Source organism: Rhinatrema bivittatum, chromosome 2 (assembly GCF_901001135.1).
Source record: "Rhinatrema bivittatum chromosome 2, aRhiBiv1.1, whole genome shotgun sequence".
NCBI classification, from domain to species: Eukaryota; Metazoa; Chordata; class Amphibia; order Gymnophiona; family Rhinatrematidae; genus Rhinatrema; species Rhinatrema bivittatum.
The window spans coordinates 171,648,563-171,675,068 of record NC_042616.1 but is presented as its reverse complement, the minus strand read 5'-3'; the positions used below and the strand labels follow the sequence as shown (position 1 = coordinate 171,675,068).

Sequence of the window (26,506 nt, the reverse complement as noted above, 5' to 3'; positions counted from 1 at the left end):
TCCTTATTATTAGAATATCTCTATTTTTAGGAGAGTTTTATTCCAAACTAGACCAATTATTCCATGTTCTTTAATGGAGAAGCTTTTTGAGTTATCACTATCTATTGTGACCTTGGGCAAGTCACTTTATTCTCCATTGCCTCAGGTACAAACTTGGATTGTGAGCTGCCTGGGGACAGTGAAAAAACTACAGTACCTGAATGTAATCCACTCTGAAGTGCCAAAAAGCAGAATATAAAATCAGATAGATAAATAAATGTCATAGCTTTGTAGATCTCTTCTATGGAGGCTGATCTCAAGTGGGCCACCAAGGCTGCCATGGCTATAACACTGTAAGCTTTGACATGCCCATCTAGAGTCAGACATGTCTGAGTACAACAGAAAGAGATACAAATCTGCTAGCCAATTAGTGTACATTTGGACATAGCAATTCCAAATCTATTGGGATCAAAAGAAACAAAAAACTGGGTGGACTTTCTAAGGACTTCAATCCACTCCAGATAGAATACTAAGACTCTTCTGCAAATCAAACTGTATATAGCTTGTTCACCTTTATGGACATATGGTGTGGGGAAAAATACTGGAAGGACAAATAACTGATTGATTAAAGTAGAAATCTAACACTATATAGGTAAGAACTTGGGATATATGTGCAGAACCATCCTATTGTAGAAAAAATTTCTATAGGGCAGATAAGTCACTACAGACTGTGCGTGTCAATAAGACCTTCAATGTCAAGTATTTCAGCTCACTGCAGTCTAGTGGCTCAAAGCGAGTTTTCATCAGTTAATTCAGTACCACGCTGAGGTCCCATGGCACACTAGGAGACTTGATGAGAGGCTTCAATAGAAGCAAGCCTCGCCTAAAAAGAACAACTAAAGGTTGTATTGAGATGGGTTTACTTTCCTTATGATAAACACCAGTAAACACCATCTACACTAAGGTGAACCCAGAGGGTCCAACACAATAATCTGAGTGTTAAACTGTGTGCTGGTTTCCAGCACACATTTTTAACGCTAATGATATGCTAATGCTAATGCATTGAGAGTTAACATATAAAAAAAGTAAAATGTGCGTTCGGCACAGGCCAAACATACATTTTAACATAGGGAGGGGAAAGCTGTCTCTACAAGTGGCAGCAGCCACCACCACCACCACATAGTTGGATAAATACCATCTTATCCAGCTATATGGTAGCAGGAAGCAGCTGTAAGTTGGAAAAATCGATGCTTATCCATCTATCTGGCACGAGTCACCGCTATATAGCCAAAGTACTTGACCATGTAGCCTACATTCAGAGATGAATTTTCAAAAAGCCTGCATAAGGAAATTTTCAAAAAGCCTGCATAAGGAAAATGGTAACATTTGTTGGCTTTTGGTACCTTCCTGCAGATTGATGTACGCCACAGACGTTGCACTGTCCAACATTGGGGTCGATTCAGTAAAATGCGCGGGAGAGCCGGTGCTCCGAGGCGAGCATCCATTCTCCCGACCACGCCCAGGCCACTCTCCTGAGCGCGCGATTTTGTATTCAATGAGGGCCTGCAGTAATAAGCAGGCACTAGGAACACTAGCGCGTCCCTAGCACCTCCATATTGGCAGAATTTTACCGGTGTCGGTTGTCGAACCTGCTGACAGCCATGGGTTCGGAAAATGGATGTGGGAAAAATTGAGTGTCCGTCTTCCAACCTGCGAGCCATGGACTGATTTTTTTTTTTTTTTAAATTTTTGGGCCTCCGACTTAATATCGCTATGATATTAAGTCGGAGGGTGTACAGAATGCAGTTTTTTCTGCTTTTCTGTACATTTTCCCGGTGCCGGCCGAAATTAACTCCTTCATTTGGGCAGGCGTTAGTAAAATGTGCAGCTTGGCTGCACATTTTACTTTCTGTATCGCACGGGACTAACTAATAGGCTCATCAACATGCATTTGCATGTTGCGTGCGCTATTAGTTTTTGGGGGCGTGGACACGTGTTTTCCTTACGCTATTACCCCTTACTGTATAAGGGGTAATGATAGCACATTGAAAACGCACATCCAGACGGGGGCTAATGCTGCGCTCGGCCTGAGCGCACCGTACTGAATCGGCCTGATTATGTGGACTGATCAATCATGCAGGCTGTCGCCGAACTCCAGCCAATTGATGTTCCAGAGAGACTATTCTGCATTCCAGCGACCTTTCGCAGTCAGCTCCTGACAAGTCAGCTCCTGACAGTGAGCTCCCCAACCAAGGGAGGAGGAATAGCCTAGTGGTTAGAGCAGTGGGCTACGAACCAGGAGACCACGGATCGAGTCCCGCTGTCGCTCCTTGTGACCTTGGGCAAGTCACTTTACCCTCCATTGCCTCAGGTACAAAACTTAGACTGTAAGCCCTCTGGGGATAGAGAAATACCTACAGTACCTGAATGTAAACCAGTGTGATATCTCTGATCGAATGTTGGAATATAAAAAATAATAAATATATATATATAAATATAATCTATTGTCTGTACTAGCCAGTCAGGTTGTGTTAGGGAAACTCCCTTCCTTAGATATAGAAACATAGAAATAACAAGAGAAAAAGACCAATCAGCCCATCCAGTCTGCCCAGCAAGTTCCAACACTTATTTTCCCATACTTATCTGTTTCACCTACCACCAAGTTCAGGGCCCTTGTTAGTAACTGTTTGATTCAAATTTCCTGCCACCCCCTGCCATTGATGCAGAGAGTAATGTTAGAGTTGCATCAAAGGTGAACATAAGGCTTAATGGTTAAGGATAGTAACCGCTGCATCAAGCACCTGCAGCCACCACTGCAGCTGGGAGGAGAGCTCCATCGGCATGTGGAGTCGAATCAAATAGTCCTGAGACTGCAGGTTCCACCAAGACAGCAGGGAGCACTGAACAGGATGCATATACACCCCCTCGCCCATGGTACCACTTTCAGGGTCCCCACCATTAATCCAAGGACTTACAGGTAGGATCATGTGCTAGCAAATTCTGAATTTGAGTTTCTGGCAGGAAAACCTTGTCCTGCTTCATGTTGAATCGGACCCCGAGGTATTCCAACGGCTGAGCAGGCTGAAGACCGCTCTTGGCCAGGTTCACCACCCAGCCGAGCTCCTGCACGGGGCAATCACCTTGCGAGTCACCAGTCGGCTCTCTTCCAGCAACTTGGCTCAAATGAGCCAGTCGTCCAAATATGAATGTACTAGGAACCCAACTCTGCCATAACTACTACCATGACCTTGGAAAAGATCCTGGGAGTGGTGGTAAGACCAAAGGACAGTGCCCGAAACCGAAAATGGCATCCCAGAACTGTGAACCACAGAAAGCATTGCTGTTCTAGTCAGATGGGAATGGGAAGCTACACCTCAGACAGATCCAGAGGGGTCAGAATTTTCCCGACTGCCCAGCCATTATCACTGAGTGCAAGATTTCCATGCGAACATTTTTCACGCTCAGACGATGGTTGACACCTTTGAGATCCAGGACGGGACAAAAAGGGCCCTCCTTTTTGTCCCGTCCTGGAATATTGCCCCATATAACTGGAACCACAGCCCTCAGGACTGCATGCTTCATCTGTGGGGAGTGGCAGGGAGACGCCATGAACATGTCCCAAGGAACACTGAGAAACTCCATCACATATCCTTCCCATATCACTTCCAGGACCCATTGATCCAATGTGATTTCAATCCACCTCTGATAAAAGAGAGAGAGGTTTCCCCCTATCCTCTGTTCACAAGGGAGGGTCAGCGAAACTTCATTGGGAGGCTCGGGAGGTCCCACTACCTGAGCCTGCACAACTTCTGGGTTGTCTGGGATGAAAGGACTGAGGCCCACTAAAGGATCGAGTCCTCTGAAAGGTCACTCTTCTATAGGGTCGAAAATGCTTGGATCCTCTATTATGACCTCTCATGATAAAGGAGCGTGGCATCTGCTTCTTATCCTTCAGCAAACAAGGACCCGATTATTTGCCCCACTTACTGTCCAGTTTCTCCAACTTGCTCCCAAATAAGAGTGAGCCTTTAAAGGGCATTTTGGTGAGGTTTGCCTTGGAGGTCGCATCGGCTGACTAATTGCTCAGCCATAACTGATGCCTGGCCACTACTATTGAAGCCACTCCTCTGGCTGCAGTGCATACCAAATCACAGCCCGCATCCGCCAAGAAGGCAGCGGCTGGTTCCATAACTGCCCTGGAGTTTATCCTCAAGTCATCGACCTCCTGGGAGAGAAGCAAACAAAAGCGTGCCACCAAGGAACAAGAAGAGATTTGCAAGGTCATTGCCAATGCTTCAAATGCTTGCTTAAGGATAGTCTCAATCTTTCGATCATGACTGTCCTTCAAGGCCCCTCCTCCTTCCACGGGAATAGTGGTCTGCTTGGAGACTGCACACACAAGTGCATATACCTTCAAAAAATGTAATCACTCTTTTACAACTGGATCCAGAGGGTACAGGCCTTCCAAAATTCAACCCCCTTTGAAATTAACCTCTGGGGCACGCCACTCACAATCAATCAATTCTTGAATGGCCTCCATCACGGTGAATAAACAAGAGGCTTTACACAAAGAAACCAAAATGGGATTTCTCTTTGGCTCAGATACGGAATCCGCCCTAGGAACCCCGAGCATTTTCAGGGTCTGGGAAATCAGAGCTCAATGAAAGAACCATAGCATAGTTCTATACGGTTCTAACCCTGAAGGTTTTTCACCAACCTCTAGAGAGTCAGGATCGGCGTCATCATCCTTGCCATCCGGATCTCTATTGGGAGTCCTGCTGCAGCTGTAGGATTATTTCGACGCTTAACAGTAGGCCTAGGCAAGGTTCCTATCTGTGACTCTGCTCTGGAAGCATTGAACACGGCTGAGAACTGCGCCTGAAAAATGAATTGCAATCTCAGGAAAAATTCTACCAAGGAAAATGTAGTAGTATCCATACCAGGAGGTCCTTGAAGTGTACTTACTGAGCTACCATCCCCTGCTGAAAAACCAGTTAGGGGAGTTCCAAATTCAGGCGCCCCACCTGATGCGTCTTTACCCAGGCCTACATCCAGCTGGGAAGAAAAAGGCTTAATGAAATCAGAGGAAGATAATTTTCCCTGGGCCTCCAAACAGCACTGGCACAAGTTAGCGGGGACTCCTGGCTGAGATGCCTGAAATATGACAGGCAGTGCAGAGGCACATAGGCATAGGCGCCACTATGGTTGACAGTGCACTAAGCGGAGACTGGAGGCATGCGTCTACCTATGTTGTTTTTTTTTAAGATGCCCAAAAATTCTAGGCATCCAGCCTAGGCGTCCAACACTTAGGCGTCTCACACCTAGGCATCCTTACTATAAGTGCCAGAAAACTTAACCACACAGAAATGCACAACTTGTGCAGGCAAAGTGCAGCCACTAAAGGCACCGCTTAACTTGGTTGCACAGACTACAAGGCCCGACTAAGCAAGCAAAAACTGGATGCACAACCTGGATGTCCAGTTAGATGCACACAACAAACCAATAAACCTGTAGAGGGCTGCCTATACAAAGTATGTGAAACGCCATTGAGGCCTACCACACGGCGCACAGCAAAAGAGCCTCAGAGCAGGGCCTAGCCTACAGAGGCTGCTCAACCCGCCAGATTGCCCACATCCATCGACCTCCCATGGAGTGGGACGAATGTTGGAACGGCACACTGAGCACGTAGACTGGGGGAAGGTGGAAGCCCTACACTAAGAAACCCTCCTTTCTCTGTCTCTGTAAAAAAAATGTTTTAAACTTAAAGATTTACCTGAGCTCAGCCTTACCTGGCTGAGTACAGAGACAGGGGTGAGGGTATATGCCATTACCACCACACTCGGCTTCCTGTACCTGCTGCTTTTCAGCTGCTTAATCAGCTAAGTTCATGCTGGCTGAAAAACAAGCTACTGGACCAAGGAACTCATCTGAGGGACCACAGAAATCACCTAAGAAATTCTCAACTGGGGGAGGGACCATTTGGTATCACCGTTGGAGAGCAGAGCGAGTTTATTTTCCTTATTTCTTCTTTTTCAAAATGAAGCAATCCCCAGTAAGGAGATACACGTCCACCATCTACTGGAGATGGAGAATACTGGCAGGCTGATGTCACTGTAGGGGTATTTACACTGTGATGTCAGTTTACTCCATCTCCATCTGCTGATAGAGATGCATAACTCACTTGTTCTGGATTCATCTGACTGGACGCTAAGAAAGGTTAAATTAGATGTTACCTGTTAATTTGATTTCTTGTAGTCCTGATAGACCGGGCTTCACGAATGGGTTATATCCTCCGGCCAGCAGACAGAGGCAGAGACAAAAAGCTCAGAACTAACATCACTCCCCATATAAGGATCTGATGCTTTAGCTCCTCAGTAGTTCACGCAATAGCTAAAAACACCTGGAACTTTACCTTGGAAGGTATATCACACTCCGATGGGATCATAAGCTTATTTATAGTTCTTTGGGGCAAGGACCCCGGCTAGCTCTCCCTTTTGGCTTTTTCCCCAGGCTGTGGATCCTTTTTATTAGGGAAAGACTTAACATTCAGGGCCCAAGTGCTTTGGGTGACTGACTCCTTAGAATATAACCCCTCCCGATGCACGAGAATGTGTAATACCCGGATGTTATCGGGAGAGGTTATATTCTAAGGCGCAGCTGCGGCATCTGAGCCTCTTTTTGAAGGATTGAAGAAGTCAGTAATGGCGTTTGGAGCCTGAATGAAGGCGAAATAGCTGTGCATCAACGCTCCCCAGAGAAGAATGGGAGAAAATATCCCCAAATCCAGGTATGCCAAGATTATAGTGTCATACCCAAGAAGACTTGAGGCTATAATTGCTGCAAAAGCTGCATTAACAAAGTATTGAGTAAAGGGTCTGAATACTTATGTAAATGTGATACTTCAGGTTTGTTTGTTTTTTTTATTAATTTGCACAAATTTCTACAAACCTTATGTAACCCCACCCCGGTGTGAGTGTCCTGCATAGATATGGTCATAAAATAATGTATAAGTTCTTTGGGGCCGGAACCCTGACTAGCTCTTCTCTGTGCCCCCTTCCCCAGGGTGTTAATCCTTTTTGGTGGGGGGAAAGGTTTACCTTCCTCCAGGTTATCCCTGGGAGAGGGGTAATTTCTTTTCTCTGTAAGTGCTGCGTGCCCACGTACACTGGTTGTACTGGGTTAGTATCCGAAATGAAAATCTTTACTGATAAAATAGTTGCAGTTGGAACAATAAATGTTTCCAACACCACAGTCTTTCTCTCCTTGGTTACAATATTCATCTCTATCTGTGCAGGAAGTTGTTTTGGTTTTTTTTTTTTGTTTGTTTGTTTGTTTTTTAACAGGCAAGGGATCCGACCACCCTCCTGGGATAGGTAAAATGGAAGTCCCAGTGGGAAGGGTAGCCCTTAAGTTGGTCAGGAAAACCCCTTCCAAGGTGGCCCAAAATCCTATCCTTGCACAGAAAGTAAACTTTCTCTCTCCCCAAGGGCTGAAGACTCTGGTGGGTATCCTCTAGGATCTTTACAGGTCTTTTACTCAAGTGTAGCAGCGTTTCCAATTCCTTAGGTTTATCAAGGTCTTAGTCTCTCCTCTGGACCTCTGATGGGAGAGATCTCTGGATGCATCTTACCCTACTCCAATGCAGGAAGGCAGGGATAGCCTAAACAATCTTCCTCCTGGATGTCTCAACTTAATGTCCCTTTCCCTTAACCAAAGTTAACACTGGAGTTTCCCCTTGCAGCGGGTCACCACCTCAGATGGGCAGGTCTTCCCTAACCCTGGGTATCCCAAACACAGAGTTCCCATATCCAAACCATCTAGTGAGTAGACTGGCAGGAACACCCTCCCGACCCTGATCAGGACTCCTAGGCTGGATTAGCCTGTTTCCTCTGAATGGGCTTGGAAAACACGAAAAAAAAGGTAAGCTCTTCAATTGTCTCCTAACTCTCCAAAAATTATAAAGGACTGCCCACAGACTCTCAGGAGAGAGCTGTTATAAAGCCTATCAGGTGGACGGCCATTCCCAGACCCCTCAAAAAGAGAGGCTGAATTTGAATGCATCCTCCCACCATTCACTAACCTATTCTATCTAGTATTCCCCAGGGCTTACTAGTAACCGACAGGAGGGTTGAGTTACACTGATTTTTCTTTATTATTATGGGGTATTGTGTATAGATTAAGAAAAGAAAAAATGCATATTATCCTTTTTAGAAAAAGACTGTAATGTAATAAATGTGGAAAAAATGAAGGGGTCTGAATACTTTCTGAATGCACTGTATACATATTTCCACACATTTATTGTCAGCACCAACAAAAACAGAAAATAAATTGTTGAACTTGGTCAAATTGGGTACATTTACCTTCCAGGGGTCTGGTCGATTTAGCTGTTTTTCTGTAGGATCTTAGATGTTTCCCCACCACTAGGGACCGTGCTAAGGGGCTGGAATGCTAAAATGCACGGGACTTGAAGTCAAGCCAATTTCCCGAAAATCAACTGCAGCCAAAGCTACAAGTTACCACTTAACAAGTGCAAGGCAGGTTGTGTACACCTGCCCCCAGCTGCAAAACCTAATCATTAGGATAGCTATTCACTTGCTCCACCGCTAACTGGGCCTGTCTCCTGTTGCTGTGATGCACTCATCAAGGAGATTCTCACAGCTGTACCAAATGAATGGCTTCAGACCTGCAATGAGCCACTTCTTTCCAACATAATACAATACATAGATTTCTCCCTTAAGAAAATATGAGTGTTTTTTGCTGTGAAGAGAGAAGACAGACACTACTGGGCTCTTAGGGCCGGTGCTATTACCCAGCTAACCACCACTCTGCTCAATTACAGAGTCCATCTGATTACCTGATATTGGTTCACCAGGATAGTCAGTTGTTCAAACAGCACAAGCCCAGCACAGCTGTTTCCCTGCACGATTCCAGCCCACCTAGTCGTGCTTGCGGTATAGTGCACACACCATGCTAAAGAGAGTGAAATGATTGCACAAGGTCACAAGGAGTGGCAACAGGATTTTATGTAAACTTACCAGGAGTGTTTTCTTTCTCCATCTTCGGCTCCTGCTTTACCAGGGAAATCAGTGCCTTGTCTGGCCTGTCGCCCTGGGAGCATAGTCCACCGCTCCTGCCACTGAAGCCACTGGGAACTCCCCTCCAGTGCTTGCTGCTGGGTACTGTAACTCAAACTCCACCGAGGAGGTTCCCATGGGAGGGTAAGGACAGACTGAACATTAATACTTTTACAGTGAATGAGCTCCTCAAGCCCCCTCAGTGAGACCAACCTTCCTGGTTGCTCTGGGGAAGGGAAAATCAGCCCTTGGGAGGACTGTTCTCCCAGGTGGGGCCCCTCCCGTTCTGGCTACTCTAGGGACAGCAATCTTAGGAAGGCTGTTGCCCTGGAGCCACTTTTTCTTGTTTGCTCTGTGTAGCTGCAGTACCAGTCCCATAGGTCTACACATCTGCTGAGGCAGAGATAATAACGAGGAGCTATGCCAGCACCAGACTCTTATATGGGGAATTAAATCAGCACTGAGCTTTTGGTCTCTGCCTCCATCTGCTGGCTGGAGGACAAAACCCATTCATGTAGACTCGTCTGGCAAGACAATAAGGTATATTATTTGAGTTTGCATAATTTGCATGCTAAACCCCACATTTGTAAACATATGTCAGTCATTTCAAATTTTTCAACCCTGACATTATTCCTTTAATACAGGTCAACTCCAATTTTTAGACGCCACAAACAGGCCTGGCTTTTAGGATATCCACAATGAATATATATGAAATGTATTTTAAACAATAGAGACAAAGCATGCAAATCTATCTCATGCATATTCATTGTGAATATCCTGAAAACCAGGCTTGTTTGTGGCTCTTGAGAACCAGAGTTGACCACTCCTGCTTTAATACAATGTTGTCATTCTATTTATTTATTTAGATTTTTGTATTCCACTTTTTGGCACTTCAAAGTATACATCAAAGTGGACTACATTCAGGTTATTTTAACAGAACAATTCAGAGTATTTTCATAGAACTGAGAATACTATACCTTTACTAAATAGATATGGGTTTCCTGTCCTTAAAATGACTAAAGAAAAAATTACTTCAGTTGGTTTTTATCTGCGTTCTAATGCCCAATACTTGGGACCTTATTTAATTTATTTATTACTACTGAGGTTTAATGTAACAATGTTTTGGGTTATATCGTAGCACTAATAGATGAAAAAAGAAAATACATCCAAGAAAAAAAAACACGTAACTGCGAAAAGTCAACATATTGCAGGAAAATGCAAGATAAGGAAAAATAATAATTTCAGAACATCTAGATAATCTAGACAAACTGTGATACATCAAAAATGAACCCCATCTCACAACACCTAATTTCACCAAACCAAAAATAAATAAATATTTGACATTTTGTCTTTAAGAAAACAAACATTTTAAAAGACCTTGCAAAAGCCCTGACTTAGCTTGTTTTGGAGAAATGTACTGCATTTTTTTTTTGTTTACTTTGTAAATCTTTAAAATTCTATAAATAAAATGCTTCTGTAGTTACTGCAAGAGGAACAGAGAGGTTTGTAAATGATATGGAAAAAATGTGATTACAAGCATTTAAAAAACATACATTTCTTCAAACTTACCTCTAACATTTCACTTAAGCGCACGTCAGTTCTTTGCTAAAAAGATAAAATAAAACAAAAGATATTTACTGCAATATATTCATACAGTAAGGAAAATATTAAATTAGCATAGAATGTTTGTCTTTACCAGTGTTTTAATTGTTCTCAGAGACTTCAGCAATCCAATTAGCAATTGCCTTTTCCTTTGATTTGCAAGAAGACCCAGGCTAGCTTGAGTAAAACCTTCTTTTGCAATATTCAAATACCTACAGAGATGAACATTAAAAAATTTAAATATTTTAAGCTGCCACACAGAGCAATTTTCTCTGCTGTATGCACTTGGTACATAAAGCTGCCATATGTCAGTGAGACAGTCTAATCCACAAACAAGGAAATCAAGAAACAGAACTATAGCAGCTTTGATGTATGCTTTAAGATCCAGCTAAAGGAAAACAAAATTTGAAGTAATTTATATTCTGCAACAATCAGGATGCCACAAATAATTTATATTTGATTCTTGTGGCATCCAGATTAGTTCCACCATAGATTCACTAAGCCTGCAGAACTATTTATGTTTCACCTCCCAAACTGTGCATTTAAATGAAGAAACTGATTGACAGCTTGATATTCTTATGTAAAAGCTAAATCTTTTAGCTAGAGTAAAAACGTTAAGTCAGCAGATAGGCATTTTATCCTTACAAATTTTGCAAAATCAGACAGGTGCTATTAAATCTATAGCTCACTTACCTTCTCCCATTTGTACAAATGACAGCAGCTAGCTGAAGGCTGGTCTGTAATGACGTAACTCGGTCAAGTTCCTATAAAACATGTAGTGGGAAAGTTTAGAGTCAGTTCACTGCCAATGAATTAGATACCCTTTCACTCAAAGGACGTGAAGACTCAGACATAAAAGTTCAGAAATACACGTATTTGTAGATCCACATCGTTACCTCCAGAACAAGAGAAATACATGTAAAAGGTTATCACTGGAAAATGTTGTAAATGTGCCTTCTTCTTAGTATAAGCATTTAACTGTGTCAAACCATGCCAAAATAGTGGCATGTCCAATGTTCATTGCTGCCAGTCCAACTTCAAACACCCTTAGTGGGCAATCATTGAAAAGAGTGTTCACACTCTGGGTGTGTGTGTATTGGTATCCAGAAGGATCCATGGACTGTGGCCCCAGACCAAAGACTGTCATTGCATTGACTGAACTAGATGAGAAGAGGAAAGGGTTAAAACATGGAACAGCTGCAAATAAAGGTTCATGGAGCTATAGCCAGAGTAGAGGCAGACATCAATTGAGATGGGAGCCCAAAGGAGGAGGAGGAAATTACTAGCCATGAAAACAAGAATAAGATGATAGCATTATATAAGATCCAATTTTTTCCCCTGTTAAGCAGTAACACTTCTTCCATTATTTTTGAAGCTCATAGATCCTTCTGGATTACTACTGGTAGCAGGGGCTCCAAGGTTAACATGTGTGAGCACTGGGCCACCCTCCACTCACCCTATACAGGTCTTCACATCAGTAGTTTTTATTTCTGACACTACCTCCTGTCTCTTCACTGTCTCCTTGGCCTGTCTCTGCTGTTTCTCACACTCCCTCTGCGGAGAAGGCCGCTACTTTATACGAGAGTAAATCTCTCAGGCTGCTGAAGAGCAAATAGGCTTCCGCCCAGTCCAGGCATTCCTGAACTTTGAAGGTGTTGAGAGGAAAGAGGATACATAATTACCTGCCAAAAGTCCACTTTCAGGAGTATTTGAATCAGCTGTTATTAGATACAGGTGGGCTTTAATTTATTCTGAGGCTTGCTATAGCAATCTTTTCACCACAGCTAATTTGGGTTTGCTATGCCAAAGGATGTCAAGACTTTTGCAATCAAGACTTTTTATTTTTTTATTCTTAATTGCTTTTTCAATATTTTTATAATTGTCTTTTGTATTTTTTACACAGCAGAATGTGTCTATGCAAAACTTACTAATTAAAGTAGACATCCCTTACCACAAATGAAAAAAAAATAGAAAGTAGATTTGCACACAAGTCAAATTACACACTTCTCCTGATTCGTTATAATAAGTTCTCTTATATACCGAAAGCTCACTATTATTTTTACAATGATCATTTGTGGAAGAATGAAAATGCAGGTTTCACAGGCAAAGTATAAAACAAAGTTCACATATGCATTGGATCATTATAGTTACTCCGTTTTTAAGAAAGTCTACTGCTCTAAACATAATAGCAGCACGTTCGACAGGTAAAAAAGAATAAAAGAATCATCAGCGTGAACAAAAACAAAAATATATCTTTATAATACAAATTCAAATATTTTAATTCATAATAAAAATAATATTCACAAGTTTTTGTCAGTTTAAGAAAAAGCAGCATAGTTCTGTGCAACTACCAAGGCAAGCCCTGCCAGCCAAAAGAGCAGCACCAAAGGCAAATCTTGGAGTACACATCCCTCTAGCCCTCCTGGCTGACAGAACATTTGTAGCCCAGGTATGTATCTGGCATGGGGAAACCTAGCAAAGTTTAAAATATGAGGGGAAGTGACAAATAAAGCTGAAAGGTTACATTTGCAAAACTAAAACCTATATTTAAAATAATGTATTGTTGTTAATTTTCCTGGGATTCATAAAAGTTGCTTGGCTGGGCTGGCCGGATGGCTCGGTGAGTGTGCACTGAACACTACCATGTGAGAGACCTGGGTTCAATTCTCGAGTCCAGCTTCTGCTCATCAGGGCAATCAGGGTTGGAGATATTGTGGAGGCAGAATTCACAGTCCTACTGGGAGAAGGGCATCTCAGTCATTGCATAGTACTGAAAGCTCATTGCCAGCCTCAACATGTACCAGAGGGGTCCTGGCCAGGGACTATCACTATGATGTCAGGCTAGACAGGAGGAGGGAGAGAGTTCAAAATGGAGAAAAATTCCAGGTAGTTGCAAATGAAACATTAGGAAGCTGTGCCCCAATACGAGCAGCATCTAACTGAGCTGGAAACCCAAAGAAGTATGAGTCAACTTCCATGCTGAAATAACATTTTAAAAATGTTGCTTCGTTGTAAAGCAAATGCACATATTTTCTCAAAGTCACAATGACCTATAATATCACAAGTTAACTAAAACTGCTGGAACTGATTGCCAAAGATACAGAATTCTCGCCACGATGACATTAACAATATCTGAATTTGCCACGACAATTGTTTAAAATACCACTGGGTATCTTACCTTTTCAAAAATATGTCAAGGAGATCTATTTATTTAAAGTGAATAAATCTAAGCTATATACCCTGCCAATTACTTTAAGGTGTTTCAAAGCAACTTAGAGAGCTTTGTACATTCACAGGTCCTTGGATCGCAATAAAAATCCAATTTCAGCACTCAATAGAAAATAGCTTTGAAAGATAGTATAGGTCATCATACCAACACTGGTCAAAGCAACCAAGGCTATTAGTATTAGTAACACCACTGATCTTGGATATTCCAGAAAAGCAATTTCCATTCTTTTTACTGAGAATACAGATTTAGTAAATTACAGGCTGGAAGAACAAGCTGTACTCAAATGCAGCCAGCAAAATCAAGAGACCACCAGACCAGACTGAAGGGGAAACGTATTAAAATGAGATAAGGCATTAATTGTGCAACAATTGTGTGATAAACACCTCGCCCTAGGAATCACATTTGCCTACATAAATGTAGTAATGGCCAAACAAATGAAGAATAATGAGCTGATTAGTCATTCTGCCAATATTTATTAAAGTGCAATAAGTGAAACGGTATTTATGATGTAATAAATAAATTAGAAAAGATATCCAGGAGGCATGAAGTGCATATCACATCAAACATAAAAACCCATACCTGATCAAATAACTAACATTTTATTTATTTAGAAGAATCGCTGGTCTGCATTTCCACAGTCCTAAGGGTTACAACAAAACATCATGTATCAAAAAATACAAAAATTATTTCCACAATGAAAACAAATAAAAACCCCTACTCACCCTACACTCTTTATTTGTCAGTCCTCATCCCCCCGCAACCAACCAACACGAAACCTCTTGCTATGTTCTAACTGTGGCAACAGAGGAAAAGGGAAACAAAAGAGAAAAAGAAGAAGGAAAGAGAGAAAAGGGGAACAAGTCCAGGAATAGCAAGGAAAAAATCAGGAGAGATTTCAGTGAGCACCACTGCTGAGAAGACCAATAAAGGCAGTACAGAAGCAGGACTTTGAGACTCAGGATCATTTTGCAGAGTTTTTCTGAAGAAGACATCTTCAGTTACAAACTAAACAACTGCCATTATGATCTTATATGAGAAAACCAGAGATAACACTGATCCTTTGGCAGCCAGGTCTCATGTCATATCCGGCCCTGTCAAGCTCTTGGGCTCTCTATATTTCCTAGCCTCTAGGTCCTTTCAATCTGCTGGAGTTGTACTTGGAGGAATGGTGCAGTCCAACTTCTCCAGGTGGTTTACTCAAGTACTACATGTCTTGCTAAAATGAATTAGGAATTATATCATTTTCCTAATCAGAGGGTAAAACTGCAGGCTTTCAAAGGACTTTACTACAATGATTATTGTTGTTAAGACATTTATGCTGTACTTCCACTTTGAGTCTTTTGGATAAGCAGTGTGTTTAGACAGACAGACAGACAGATAGATAGATAGAGATAGATATAGATATACTGCTTATCCAAATATATATATAAATATATATATATATATATATTTGACTAATAAACAAAGTTCTATATCAAAGCTAGTCTACCTAACTGTGATGTTCATGTGGTCTTTGGTTTATTCAAAGTAAGGAAAGGGACTGGAGACATGATATCTTAAGTCATCTGTTTGCACACTGGCACAAGGAAAAAATCACTCTCAAAGGATACTTGCAGTAGTTCCCCGAGTTGCTTAACAGACAATAGGGACTATAATTCTTCTAGTTTAAAAGAAATGCCTCTGAAATGATCCAGATGTAAATGGCCTCCTTGTAAACGGAATATGTTTAGTAATGAAACTCTGAAGCTGGAAATACGCTAGAAAGTCTTGCGCCTGAAAGTGAAAATTCTCCTGGTGATATTGAAAGGAAAACATATTGTTACTGGGGAGGTCAATGAATTCATAGAAACAAATTTGGGAAGCAAATTCCCATTGGGATACCGGTTTCATTGACACTCCCACTGGGAACTTCTGGTTGCCACAGATACGGAGCCATAGAGTTGATCTCAACGACAGTCCCAGCAGTTTCCATAGTTCTCGCCAAGCAAACTGCATGTATTGAACCAGGATGTTGCTTGCGAGACTGCCCGGAAGCCCCCCCCCCCCCTGTGTATATACTAAAAACTCAGCCCAAACGAGTATACCGCCACAGCCTTCTCATCTGTATCCACGAAGCTGCTGGTACTCATCAGCCAATCTCCCAGTGTTCTCAAGGAGCATGCTAAGTTGTAGTACCGAAAATTTGGGAATCCCCATCCCCCTTTGGCATCATTAATTCTTTGACTGACACCCTTGCCCTGTGCTCTCTCCAGATTAATTTAGTGCTTATCTGTGTCAGGGTCTTGATGTCTTTAATGGACATAATAATGGGAAGCATCTGCAGAGGATATAGCAATTTGGGAAGAAGTGTCATCTTCAGTAGTGCAATTCTATCCATAATTGATAGTGGGAAGTTCATCCAGCCTTGCATACTGGGGGTCCCTGTGTATGTAAACCCCTAAAAACTTAAGCTGCTCCATCTCCCAATGTAACAGGGATATGTCCCAAGATGTTTGCAGATGTATGTCTAGTGCTACTGTTTTTTTGAGATTTAGTTTGAGCCCCGAGAGGGGCTCGAATTCTCTAAAGAGACCCAAAATCTCTGGTAGCAGCCTCTTGGCATCTGATACAAAAAGTAGGACATCATCTGCGAAGAGGAATGTAGCTAGTAGTGGGACACCCCGATAGGTCACATGTCCCCAAAGTAGTGTGTCTAGCTGAATAATTAATGGCTCCAAGGATAAAATAAACAAGAGGGGGGGGGGGGACAGGAGGCAACCCTGTCTTGTCCCTCGCATGAGCAAGAAGGGGTCCGAAAGAGTGCCATTAACGCACATCTTTGCCTTGGGGTTACTATATAGAACAGCAATCACTTGGTAAATGAACCCCGAAAATCCATATAGCTGTAGGACCTGCATGAGAAATGCCCAAGATACCTGGTCGAAGGCTTTCTCTGGTTCAAATCCTATGCTCTCCACTTTTGTAGTATAAGTGAATGAATTTCTTTTTCTCTGGAGGGAAAAAGAAAGGACTACAGTGCCTCTTACAATATGAAATGCAAAACTTCAACCATGAAAACTGACAGCAAGTCAATTAGGAGTTAAGCATAGTATTCTAAAAGAACTTCTTCTACACATCCAAAGTCTGAGACCTACACCCAAGAGACAAAAAAAAAAGAGCCTTAGACTTGTTAGCTCTATTCAGGGACAATTCAACAACTATAGATTGATGTGGTAATTGTGCTTTGTTAAACACTGGACCTGTGTCCAACGTTTTTCCACCAGGAAGCACTAAGAGAGGGGTCTCCCACATTTTATTCTGTACAACTTGGAGAAACTGGTGAAAGGGCACTGCCAACAACTTCTAAGTGGCATCAAGGTAATCTGAGGAAATCAAGACACGGTGTCCCAGACTTACCTTCTACCTCTAAATTAAAGGGAATGGCCTCATCCATTCTCTGAACAAAACCTGGAAAAAAATAGATTATCAGGAGGAATATACTGCACACCTGTGGAGAAGAAGAGTCTGACAAGAAATCTGGTGAATATTCCTCATTAAAATAAAATGACTCAGACCAGTAACCAGTAGTCCAGGAATCTTCAGACTAAAACCGAAATCCGGGAAGGCACCAACCCTAAATTCACAATCTTGATAGGCTTGTGTGATGGTTCTTTGGACTTTAAGGACAGTCGGTACAATACAGTTGGGAGGGCTTCCCTCTCCAGTGTAGTAAAGTTTCTCTTCAATACGGATACCTCCAATTCTGAATCTTAGTGCTGAGACATCAAAGTCAGTGTAAACTGTTTAGTGTCTATATGAGGGCCTCAAGTATCTGCTCTGTCAGCGCTGTAGTAGTTGTGAGATGCTTGATGCTGGCACCCCTACATTCTTGAGGTGCCAAAAGAAGAGCCTGAAAATCTTCTTATCCAATTTCTCAAAAATTGCCGAGGCCAAAACTGATGGGAGTCTCAACAGTTGAGGACTTAATCTCCAGTGTAAGCAAGAGGAAAGTGCCATTGGTTTTGATATGAAACCTTGGAGATCACTGCTATTGAGTCTCTGGTGGGGAGGTGTTTACTTCCAGATTAAGCTACTTGGGAGGGCAGATAACTACTTCTGCAATCTCTCTGTTCTTGGACTTGAACACCAATGAAGATAGATGCTGATATTCAGTTTCAAGTCTCTTTGAGTCTGAATTCAATTCCAAAGAACCTTTCTTGTGCATCGAGTGGTAAAGTAGGGAAGTTCCCTACTCCTAGGTCTCTTCTTGGATCCTGACTCTGAGAAGACATTTGGCCCCTCAGTGCTAAAGGATTACCAACAATCAGTGCAGTTAATGATAACTATGCCTTCGGTACTAATAAGAAGACATTGTACTTGTACATTTTCCAAAGATATCAAGGAGACATAACTTTCAGAACCCGGCAGCCATGAGTGACATGTTTGAGGATATACCACAACCAGGTTCATCATGCTCTAGGCCCAGAAAGCGTATGTAATGCATGGTATAGGCGCAATACTATTTCACACATATTGGACTTTCTCAAGGGATCCAATAAAACTCCTGGACCGCTGACTCAGCCTGTTTTGGCATTCTCTTGATTTTTCTAGTTGTGTCAGAGTATGGTTTACTCTTCCTGTTTGTACTGATTTGTTACATTATATGGTTTATTGTACGTGATATAGAGTAAATCTAAACAAATCCAAGCGGTTTACATTGGATCCAGAGCTGGATCTCTGCACTGGCTGCCAACTTCTGAAGTCAATTTCAGCAGTCCAGTTGTGTGTGAGATTGACTCTGAAATAAATTATAGACTTCAGCTCTTATAAGCTTGTGAAAATTGGTTACAGTAATTTATCAAAAAAATGATTTACAAAAAAAAAAACTGTCCTATTTCCTTTAATAATGACATTCTCAACAAGAGTCAGCTCAACCTATAAAATCAATAAACCATTACCTATTCATACTAGTACAGCTATTATACTCCTCTCACAATGGTCTCATACAATGTATTAGCTAGTTCATAAATGCTGTAATATAGTGTTTCAGTCAATAAAAGCTGAATCCTAATTGAAAATGTGAAAGAAAAGTGTTTCTATGTGTCATTCAAATATACTTCAAAATGGTCACAAATGTGACTAACTACACTGGATGCATTAACTCACTCTCACTCTCTCTATACACACACACACACACACACATACACACACATTGTGCCATTCACATAACACAACAAACATATTAAGTTCATACTTTTCTTGGGATATATATAATAGATAATAGATATAAACAACATGATCAATTTTATCTAGAGAAGAAAAAAACAAATGTGCATCAAGAAGGCAAAGAGAAAGGTATCATTGCTGATGCTAAGCATACACCATACCATCTTAGGGACTATTACTCACAACAGAGATAAGCTCTGATATGCTCTTCAGTGGCTGTTTGAAGGCACTTAAATTGTACTAAAAACAGACTGGCAGCCAGGCAGAGTTAACAAAAAGAAAATTCCTTTTTAATTCTGTATATCTGTGTCTTCTTCCCAAGAAATGAGTTAAAACAGAACTTGCTCTTAGTTACTACTTTTAAGAAGGGCAGATGTCATTTTTCATAAAAGTGGTGACATGGAGGAGGTGGAAACTACAATCCAGTTAATCTGACCTTGGTGGTAAGAAAATTAATGAAGGCTCTACAGAAGGAAAGAATAGTGAAGTATCTTGAATCCAGCGAGTTACATGATCCAAGGCAACATGATTTTCCCAGAGAGAGACTGATACCAGTTTGATCAATCTCTCTGACTGAGTGACTAAAGAATGAGATCAAGGGTAGATGTGCTATACTTGAATTTCAGCAAAGCTTTTAATACCGTCCCACATAGGAGGCTCATAAATAAACTGAACAGCCTTGTGCTGGGCAGAGGTGATGAACTGAATTAGAAACTGGCTGAGTGATAAAACAACAGAAGCAGTGTAAAATGGATTTCACTCTGGAGAAAGAAACAAGATGAGTGAAGTGCCTCAAAGATCTGTCCTGAGTCCAGCTCTGTGCAATATCTTAGCAAGTGATACTGTGGAGGGATTGATAAGAAAATGTTGTCTTTTGGCAAAAGGCATTAAAATCTTCAACAGAGTAGGCAATAGTGATAGTATGAGAAATGATCTAAGAAAGCTCAGGATGAGTGCTTGGTAGCAATAGTCCAATGTAATTACTACTTACCTATAATTTCCTGTTCTTTAATGAGGATAGGTGGATCCACGACCATCTCCGTCTCCATCTGCTGATAGAGGTTATGCACCTCTATCAGCAGATGGAGACGGAGCAAAGCTGATGTCACAATATATATACCCCTGCACTGACATCAGCCCGCCAGTATTCTCTGCAAACGTCAACTATAGACAAACTAACAAAATTTGATTGTTAACAGACAACCACTCCAGCACTCAGATAACACTAGTCTAGAAACTGGGGCAGAGTTCAGGGAAAGAGGGAGGGTAAACAGTTCCAATCTGGCAGGCTTAGCCAGGTGAAAGAGATTTGCAATTAAAGGTGTATACCATTTGCTAGCTGGTAGACTGGCTCTCAAAAAAAGAGAGTATATGAAAGCTGGTATGTCCTGGAGCAAAGCTAGGAGGATTAATGCCAAATGTGAAAGCCTGCCTTCATTTCTATGGACTGAGGAACAGTTGGACTTAAAGCCAAGGTTTTCTCTTACTCTTGGGCCGATACAGTAAAACCCGCGGGAGAGCCGGCACTCCGAGGCGAGCGCCCGCTCTCCCAACACACGCCCAGGCCACTCTCCTGGGCGCGCGATCAAGTATTTAAATGAGGGCCCACGGTAAAAGGAGGCGCTAGGGACACTAGCACGTCCCTAGCGCCTCCTTTTTGACAGAAGCGGCAACTGTCAGCGGGTTTGACAGCTGACTATCAATTTTTCCGGCGTCGGTTCTCGAGCCCGCTGACAGACACAGGTTCGGAAAACAGACACCGGCATAATTGAGCGTCCGTCTTCCGACCCACGGGCACATTTAACTTTTTTTTTTATTTTTGGGGCCTCCGACTTAATATCGCTATGATAGTAAGTCGGAGGGTGTACAGAAAAGCAGTTTTTTCTGCTTTTCTGTACACTTCCCTGGTGCTGGCCAAAATTAGCGCGGGAATGTCTAATAGGCCCATCAACATGTATTTGCATGTTGCGGGCGCTATTTGTTTCGGGGGGGTTGGCCGCGCATTTTCGACGCGCTATTACCCCTTACTGTATAAGGGGTAAAGCTAGCGCGTCAAAAACACACGTTTAAACCCGGGCTAACAGTGCGCTCCACCAGAGCGGACTATACTGTATCGGCCTGAGACTGTGAGTACAGAAAAAAAAATGTTTTAAAACACTGAACTAGGACTTCCAGTTATGCTGTAGGAGGGGAGACAGCAACCCACCGGAGCTCCTGCCATTCCTTCCTGCTGCGCAGTAAGCTTCATTTTTGGAAATGTCATTGAGAAAGATGCTAGAAAGCGATCCTTGCCGTCGTTGTGAGAAGATCGGGCCCTAGCGGTCAAAACATCAAAAGAAGCCCAGAAATGCCAGACCAGAACAGGTCAGTGATTCTGCCTCTGAGGAGGAAATGGTGGGCATGCCTCCTGAGGTGACGAGGCAGCCTCTATTCGTACGTGGATGGAGGAATTTTCCAAAAAAATCTCTACCAAACTAGTCTGAGGAACAGGATGGAAAAATGATGAATCTCGAAATGGCACTTCTTGTAGCAGGCACTAAAATAGATCAGTTAGAGCGGCGATATACCTCTGCACTGGAAAGGATTGACGAGCTTGAAAATTGATTGTGTCAGAGCAATTTAAGAGTGCTTGGAGTCCCCGAGTAGGCAGAGGGAGGTGACACAGTTGGGTTCTTTGAAAAATGGCTTCCCAGCGTCCTAAAGCTTGAGGGTGAACAGCCTTGAACTGCACATTGCACCATGATGCCAAGCCCGGCAGCGGGAGGCTGTCCCCAGGCTGTTATTATCAAACTACATAATTTTTGTGACAAGTGGAAAATTATGAATGCAGTCAGAGAACTTCGGGACATTAAATTCCAAGTCTCACGTATAATTATTTTTCAATACTTCTCCGCAGATCTGCAGCAAAGAAGGCAAGCCTTTAGAGAGGTCAAGAAGGAGCTGCAACATCTGAATTATAAATACCCAACGCTGTACTCCGCTCAACTCTGGCTCATCATGAATGGCCATCCAGTCATCCTGGATATGGTAAAAGTGGCAGAAAAGTAGATTCAAGATGCTAAGTGCTCAGGCTCGATAGAGCGTTAGAAGGGAGCCTGTGAGTGCTCTGTCACCCTACACAGCACATGTCTTGGCTTCTGGTGGGAGGCTCATAGGGGCATTCAGAGAAGTTTCTTCCCTTTCCCTGGACACTGCATCTTCCCACTATGAAGATCTAACTGATGCCAGACACTTTTTTCACATGATATGGTTCCAGGGCCACCCCTGGGCTACAAGTTTCTTCTTTTTTCTGTTATTGAGCTGCATTCTGATTATCTTTTCCCAGATAGAATGTACTTGCTCTGGACAGGGCCTTAGCTTGGCTGGCAGGGGTATCATTAGACCTAATCACACTGAGGGGCCTGTTCATGCCGCTAGTTTCGGCGATTTATTTTCTGCCCAAATATTGCTCGCAAGTTTGCGCAGTGGTTATGGGCTGGTTTTTTTCTGTTCCTGCTCAGGCCTCCTTTTATTTTGTGCTTGTATTATGGGCGCGCTGCCATAGGAACTGTTCTCTCGATTTGTGATGCTCTATGATCCTGCTTTAATTTGCAACAGGAGGACTTTGTACGCATGATGGCGGTTTTGCTTTTTTGCCTATGTTCCGATACCTGCTATTTGGCTCCATATTTGTTACTTTTTTAATATACTGCTTTCTATATGTCAACTGAACTTTAGATAGGGTGGTTTGGCAATGGTTGTGATGTTTACCTATTCTCAAATCTTTGCTTCTGTGGGAATTTGTAGGTTAGGTTAAGGGGTGGTGAAGGTTTCTAGGAGTTGGGGTTAAAAAGGTGAGCGGACTGTCTTCTCGGTCCTGATTTCCTTCCCACCGTGAGAACACAAGGTCTATTGTTTGGGGTTTGAAGGTTGCTCTGGGTATGACATGGGGCTCAGTATGGGTGGGTGGGGAATATAGAATTAGTGCAGGGTGGTTTCTGTGATTGGTTATGTGGGGGGATGGGGGCTTAGTTTGTTAGTTGTAGAAAGGTATGTGGGGGGGTGGTCAGTGGTTGATGTTAGTTTTTTGGACATCTATACTTCGGGGGGAGGGGATTAAATGGCATAGATCTTTTCTCTATGTACTATGAGTGAGATGGTACTGCTGACAGCTAGAATGTCTAACTTTCATCACTCGCTTTTACTGGCTGGCCTGCTGTGGCCCCGGTCTTCGAGCACCTGTGCAGTATAATCCGAATTATATCCTTTTTCAGATGCATGTTCACTGTTTTGAACCATGGCAGTATGCTACCTCTCTCTGAATGTTAGGATGATGTCCTCTCCTATAAAGCGGAAGCATATCCTCAACTTGGCTAATCGTTATAAAGCTCAAATTTTGATGTTACAGGAGACCAATCTTACTGACCAACAACATGAAAAACTTAGGGTTGGGTGGGTGGGCCAGCTCTATTATTCTCTTCATATAACACCAGGAGTAGAGGGGTCTGCATACTTATTCATAAGGGCCTGCCCTTCGTTGTTCGCCGGATGCTGGTGGATGAGGATGGCAGGTTTATTATGTTAGAAGGTCTATTACACTCTGTCCCTTTCATGCTGGTAAATGTATATGCACCAAACACTGATCAATCAGAATTTTTTCATGCTTTTAAAGATAAAATAGCAACATTTGGGTTTGATCATGTATGAATGGGCAGAGAATGGAATCTTTCTGATCCGTTGGTTGATAGGACTTTTTAGTCCAGATCCTGCATTCCTTCTAATTTGGGATTCCAGGACCTTATTACTACTTTTAACCTCACAGATGCCTGATGACAATTTCATCCCAGAGACCAAGATTACACAATTTACTCCCCAGGCATGGATCCTATAGTAGGATAAATTTTTTCTTATGTACTCCTAAAATATCTCATTTGAATAGCAATCAAATATTGTCTTGTACCATCTCCGACCACTATCCAGTGGAGCTTTGCTTCACTTTTGAGATCGCCCAATCTAAGACCTTTACTTAGAGGCTTAATACTTCTTTGTTGGGAGACAAAAGTTTCCCTGACTTAGTTAAAGAGGTGGTAGAGGAATTTGACCTCCACAATCCAGAGGGGGACTATACGCCAGTATTGCACTGGGAAACTTTTTAAAGCCTTCTTTAGTCACATTAAGTGTGAGAAAATTCAGAAGGAGTCTCTGTTGCTGGTTGAGATTGAAGATTTACAGACTCAGCATAAGCGAACTGGATCTCGCAAGACTCTTCTAGCCCTGGACAAATGTAATGAGATTTGCAGTCTCTGGAACTCTATAAGATTGGGAAGACCCTGAAGTATACTGAGCTCCGATACTATGAGCATGGGGATAGATCAGGGGCTTCCTGGCTAGGGTTGCAAAGAGCATATAAATCGCATATAGCCCAAGTGTGATGGCCTTTGGAGGGCTCACTACTAATACCCACGAGGTAGAGAAGGCTTTGTACACTATTTCACTAAACTCTACAAGGCACCCGGTGAATGTGACAGGCCTGAGATTTATAGGTTCTTGGATAATTTGGGCTTAACATCTTTACCTGATGCCCAAAGGGAAATGCTGGCTGAGCCCATTTCATCATTTGAAATACAAGCTGTGGTTAAGGCTTTAATGGGTGGAAAATATCCAGGGCCAGATGGGTTCTCCATTGGTTTTTTTCAAAACCTTTCTGCCCCCAATCTCTCATTATCTTTTGTGGGTTTATAATGAAGTGGGAATGGAGGGTCAGTCACTGGGCACCATGGCCAATGCTACTATAATGTTCATCTACAAAAAGGGAAAGGACGCTCTGGAGTGTGGGTCTTACAGGTTGATAGCTTTGCTTAACTCAGATATAAAAATACTTGCTAAGGTGCTACAACTCTGTCTCGAGACTTTGCTCCCACACCTGGTGCACCCTGATCAGACTGAATTTGTCAAGGAGTGCAACTCCATGTCTAATACCAGGAGGCTGTTCAACCTTTTACATTTGGCTAGATTGAAAGGGTTGGTGGGGGTCATTATCTCGCTAGATGCTGAGAAGGTATTTGACAACCTGACCTGGCCTTTTTTTTTTATTTGTGGTCATGGAGAAGGCTGGTATACCTGCCGGTATACCTGCCAGTATACCTGGGTTCAAGCTATGTATGATAAACCAAGGGCACATTTAAGTATTAACGGGTCCCTCTATTCCTTTTTTGATATTGCTAGAGGAACGCAGTAGGGATGCCCTCTTTCTCCCCTACTTTTTGATTTAGTATAGAGCCTCTTGCAGCCACTATTAGACAACACCCTGACATCTCTGGGTTTCGATTCGGGGCAGGAATCACAATATCTCCCTTTACGCAGATGATCTGTTGATCTACCTGACATCACACCTAAAACATCGGACCCAATGCTACTGGATCTATTATCGATGTATGGCTCCCTGGCGGACTATAAAATTAATTTTGATAAATCCGAAATATTTCTGTTAGGTCTGAAAAAGGTGGTCCTGGAAGCTCTTCGGGGCTTTAGAGTGGTTGAACATGGGTTCCAATATCTTGTGATTTTTGTTTCCAGGGCCTTTAAAGATATTTACGTGAAGAACTATGCCCCTTTAATAACCCAAATTAAGCAAACACTGCAGAGTTGGGAACATTTGACCATTTCCTGGACAGGTAGAATTAATCTTTTAAAAATGTCTTTACTTCCTAAACTTCTATATTTGTTTCAGCACGTCTCCGGCTCGATACCTGTTAATATTTTCAGTGACTTGAATAAGTGTATCTTGAAATTTATCTGGCACAGTAAAAAGGCTAGGATAGGACTGAGACATCTTTGGTTGCCCAAGGTGCAGGGAAGTATGGCTTTACCTATCCTTCATATATACTACTGGGCATCCAAACTTCTTTTCATGAAAGCTTGGTCGAGGGTCGAGGCTTCAGCTGGAGAAGCTTCAGGCTGAAGCGCTTAACTTAAGGGATGCTGCCCTTTTTGCCTGGTGGCTCCCCCAGTAGTAAAAGGATTTGTAGGAAGAGTCCTATGCTTGCTCATACTCTCCAAGTTTGGCATCAGTTGCTCACGTTTTTGGGACGGATGGACACTCAAGGTCTCGCACATTGCCTTTATATATGAGAACCCAACTTTATCAGCCTATACGTTTTCTCCAACCTTCAAAGACTGGAGAGACAATGGTCTTATCAATATAGCTCAATTATGGGATAAGGAGGGGTTTGTTACATATAGGTCTCTCTGTGATGATTATGATCTCCCTCCCCACTCACATGCCTCTTATCTTTAGCTAAGAGAGGTGTTAGGGAATAAATTTGATTTAACCAAGGTGTTGCATCCCTTGGATGGGTTAAAGTACTTTATGAGCAATCCTGATGCTACTAGAAAGGGGAATTCTTCTTAGTAAATATGGGAAAGAAACACCACATTC

At 42.4% G+C, this 26,506-nt stretch overlaps 1 protein-coding gene across 1 annotated transcript in view; it reads right to left on the bottom strand.

The window, feature by feature from the left end:
* VPS50 (VPS50 subunit of EARP/GARPII complex) overlaps window positions 1-26,506 on the bottom strand; it is a 620,793-nt gene that overhangs the window by 424,705 nt on the left and 169,582 nt on the right. The window contains 3 exon segments of the mRNA XM_029588894.1: window positions 10,623-10,658; window positions 10,750-10,867; window positions 11,349-11,419. Coding sequence (XP_029444754.1) covers window positions 10,623-10,658; window positions 10,750-10,867; window positions 11,349-11,419 — 225 coding nt within the window.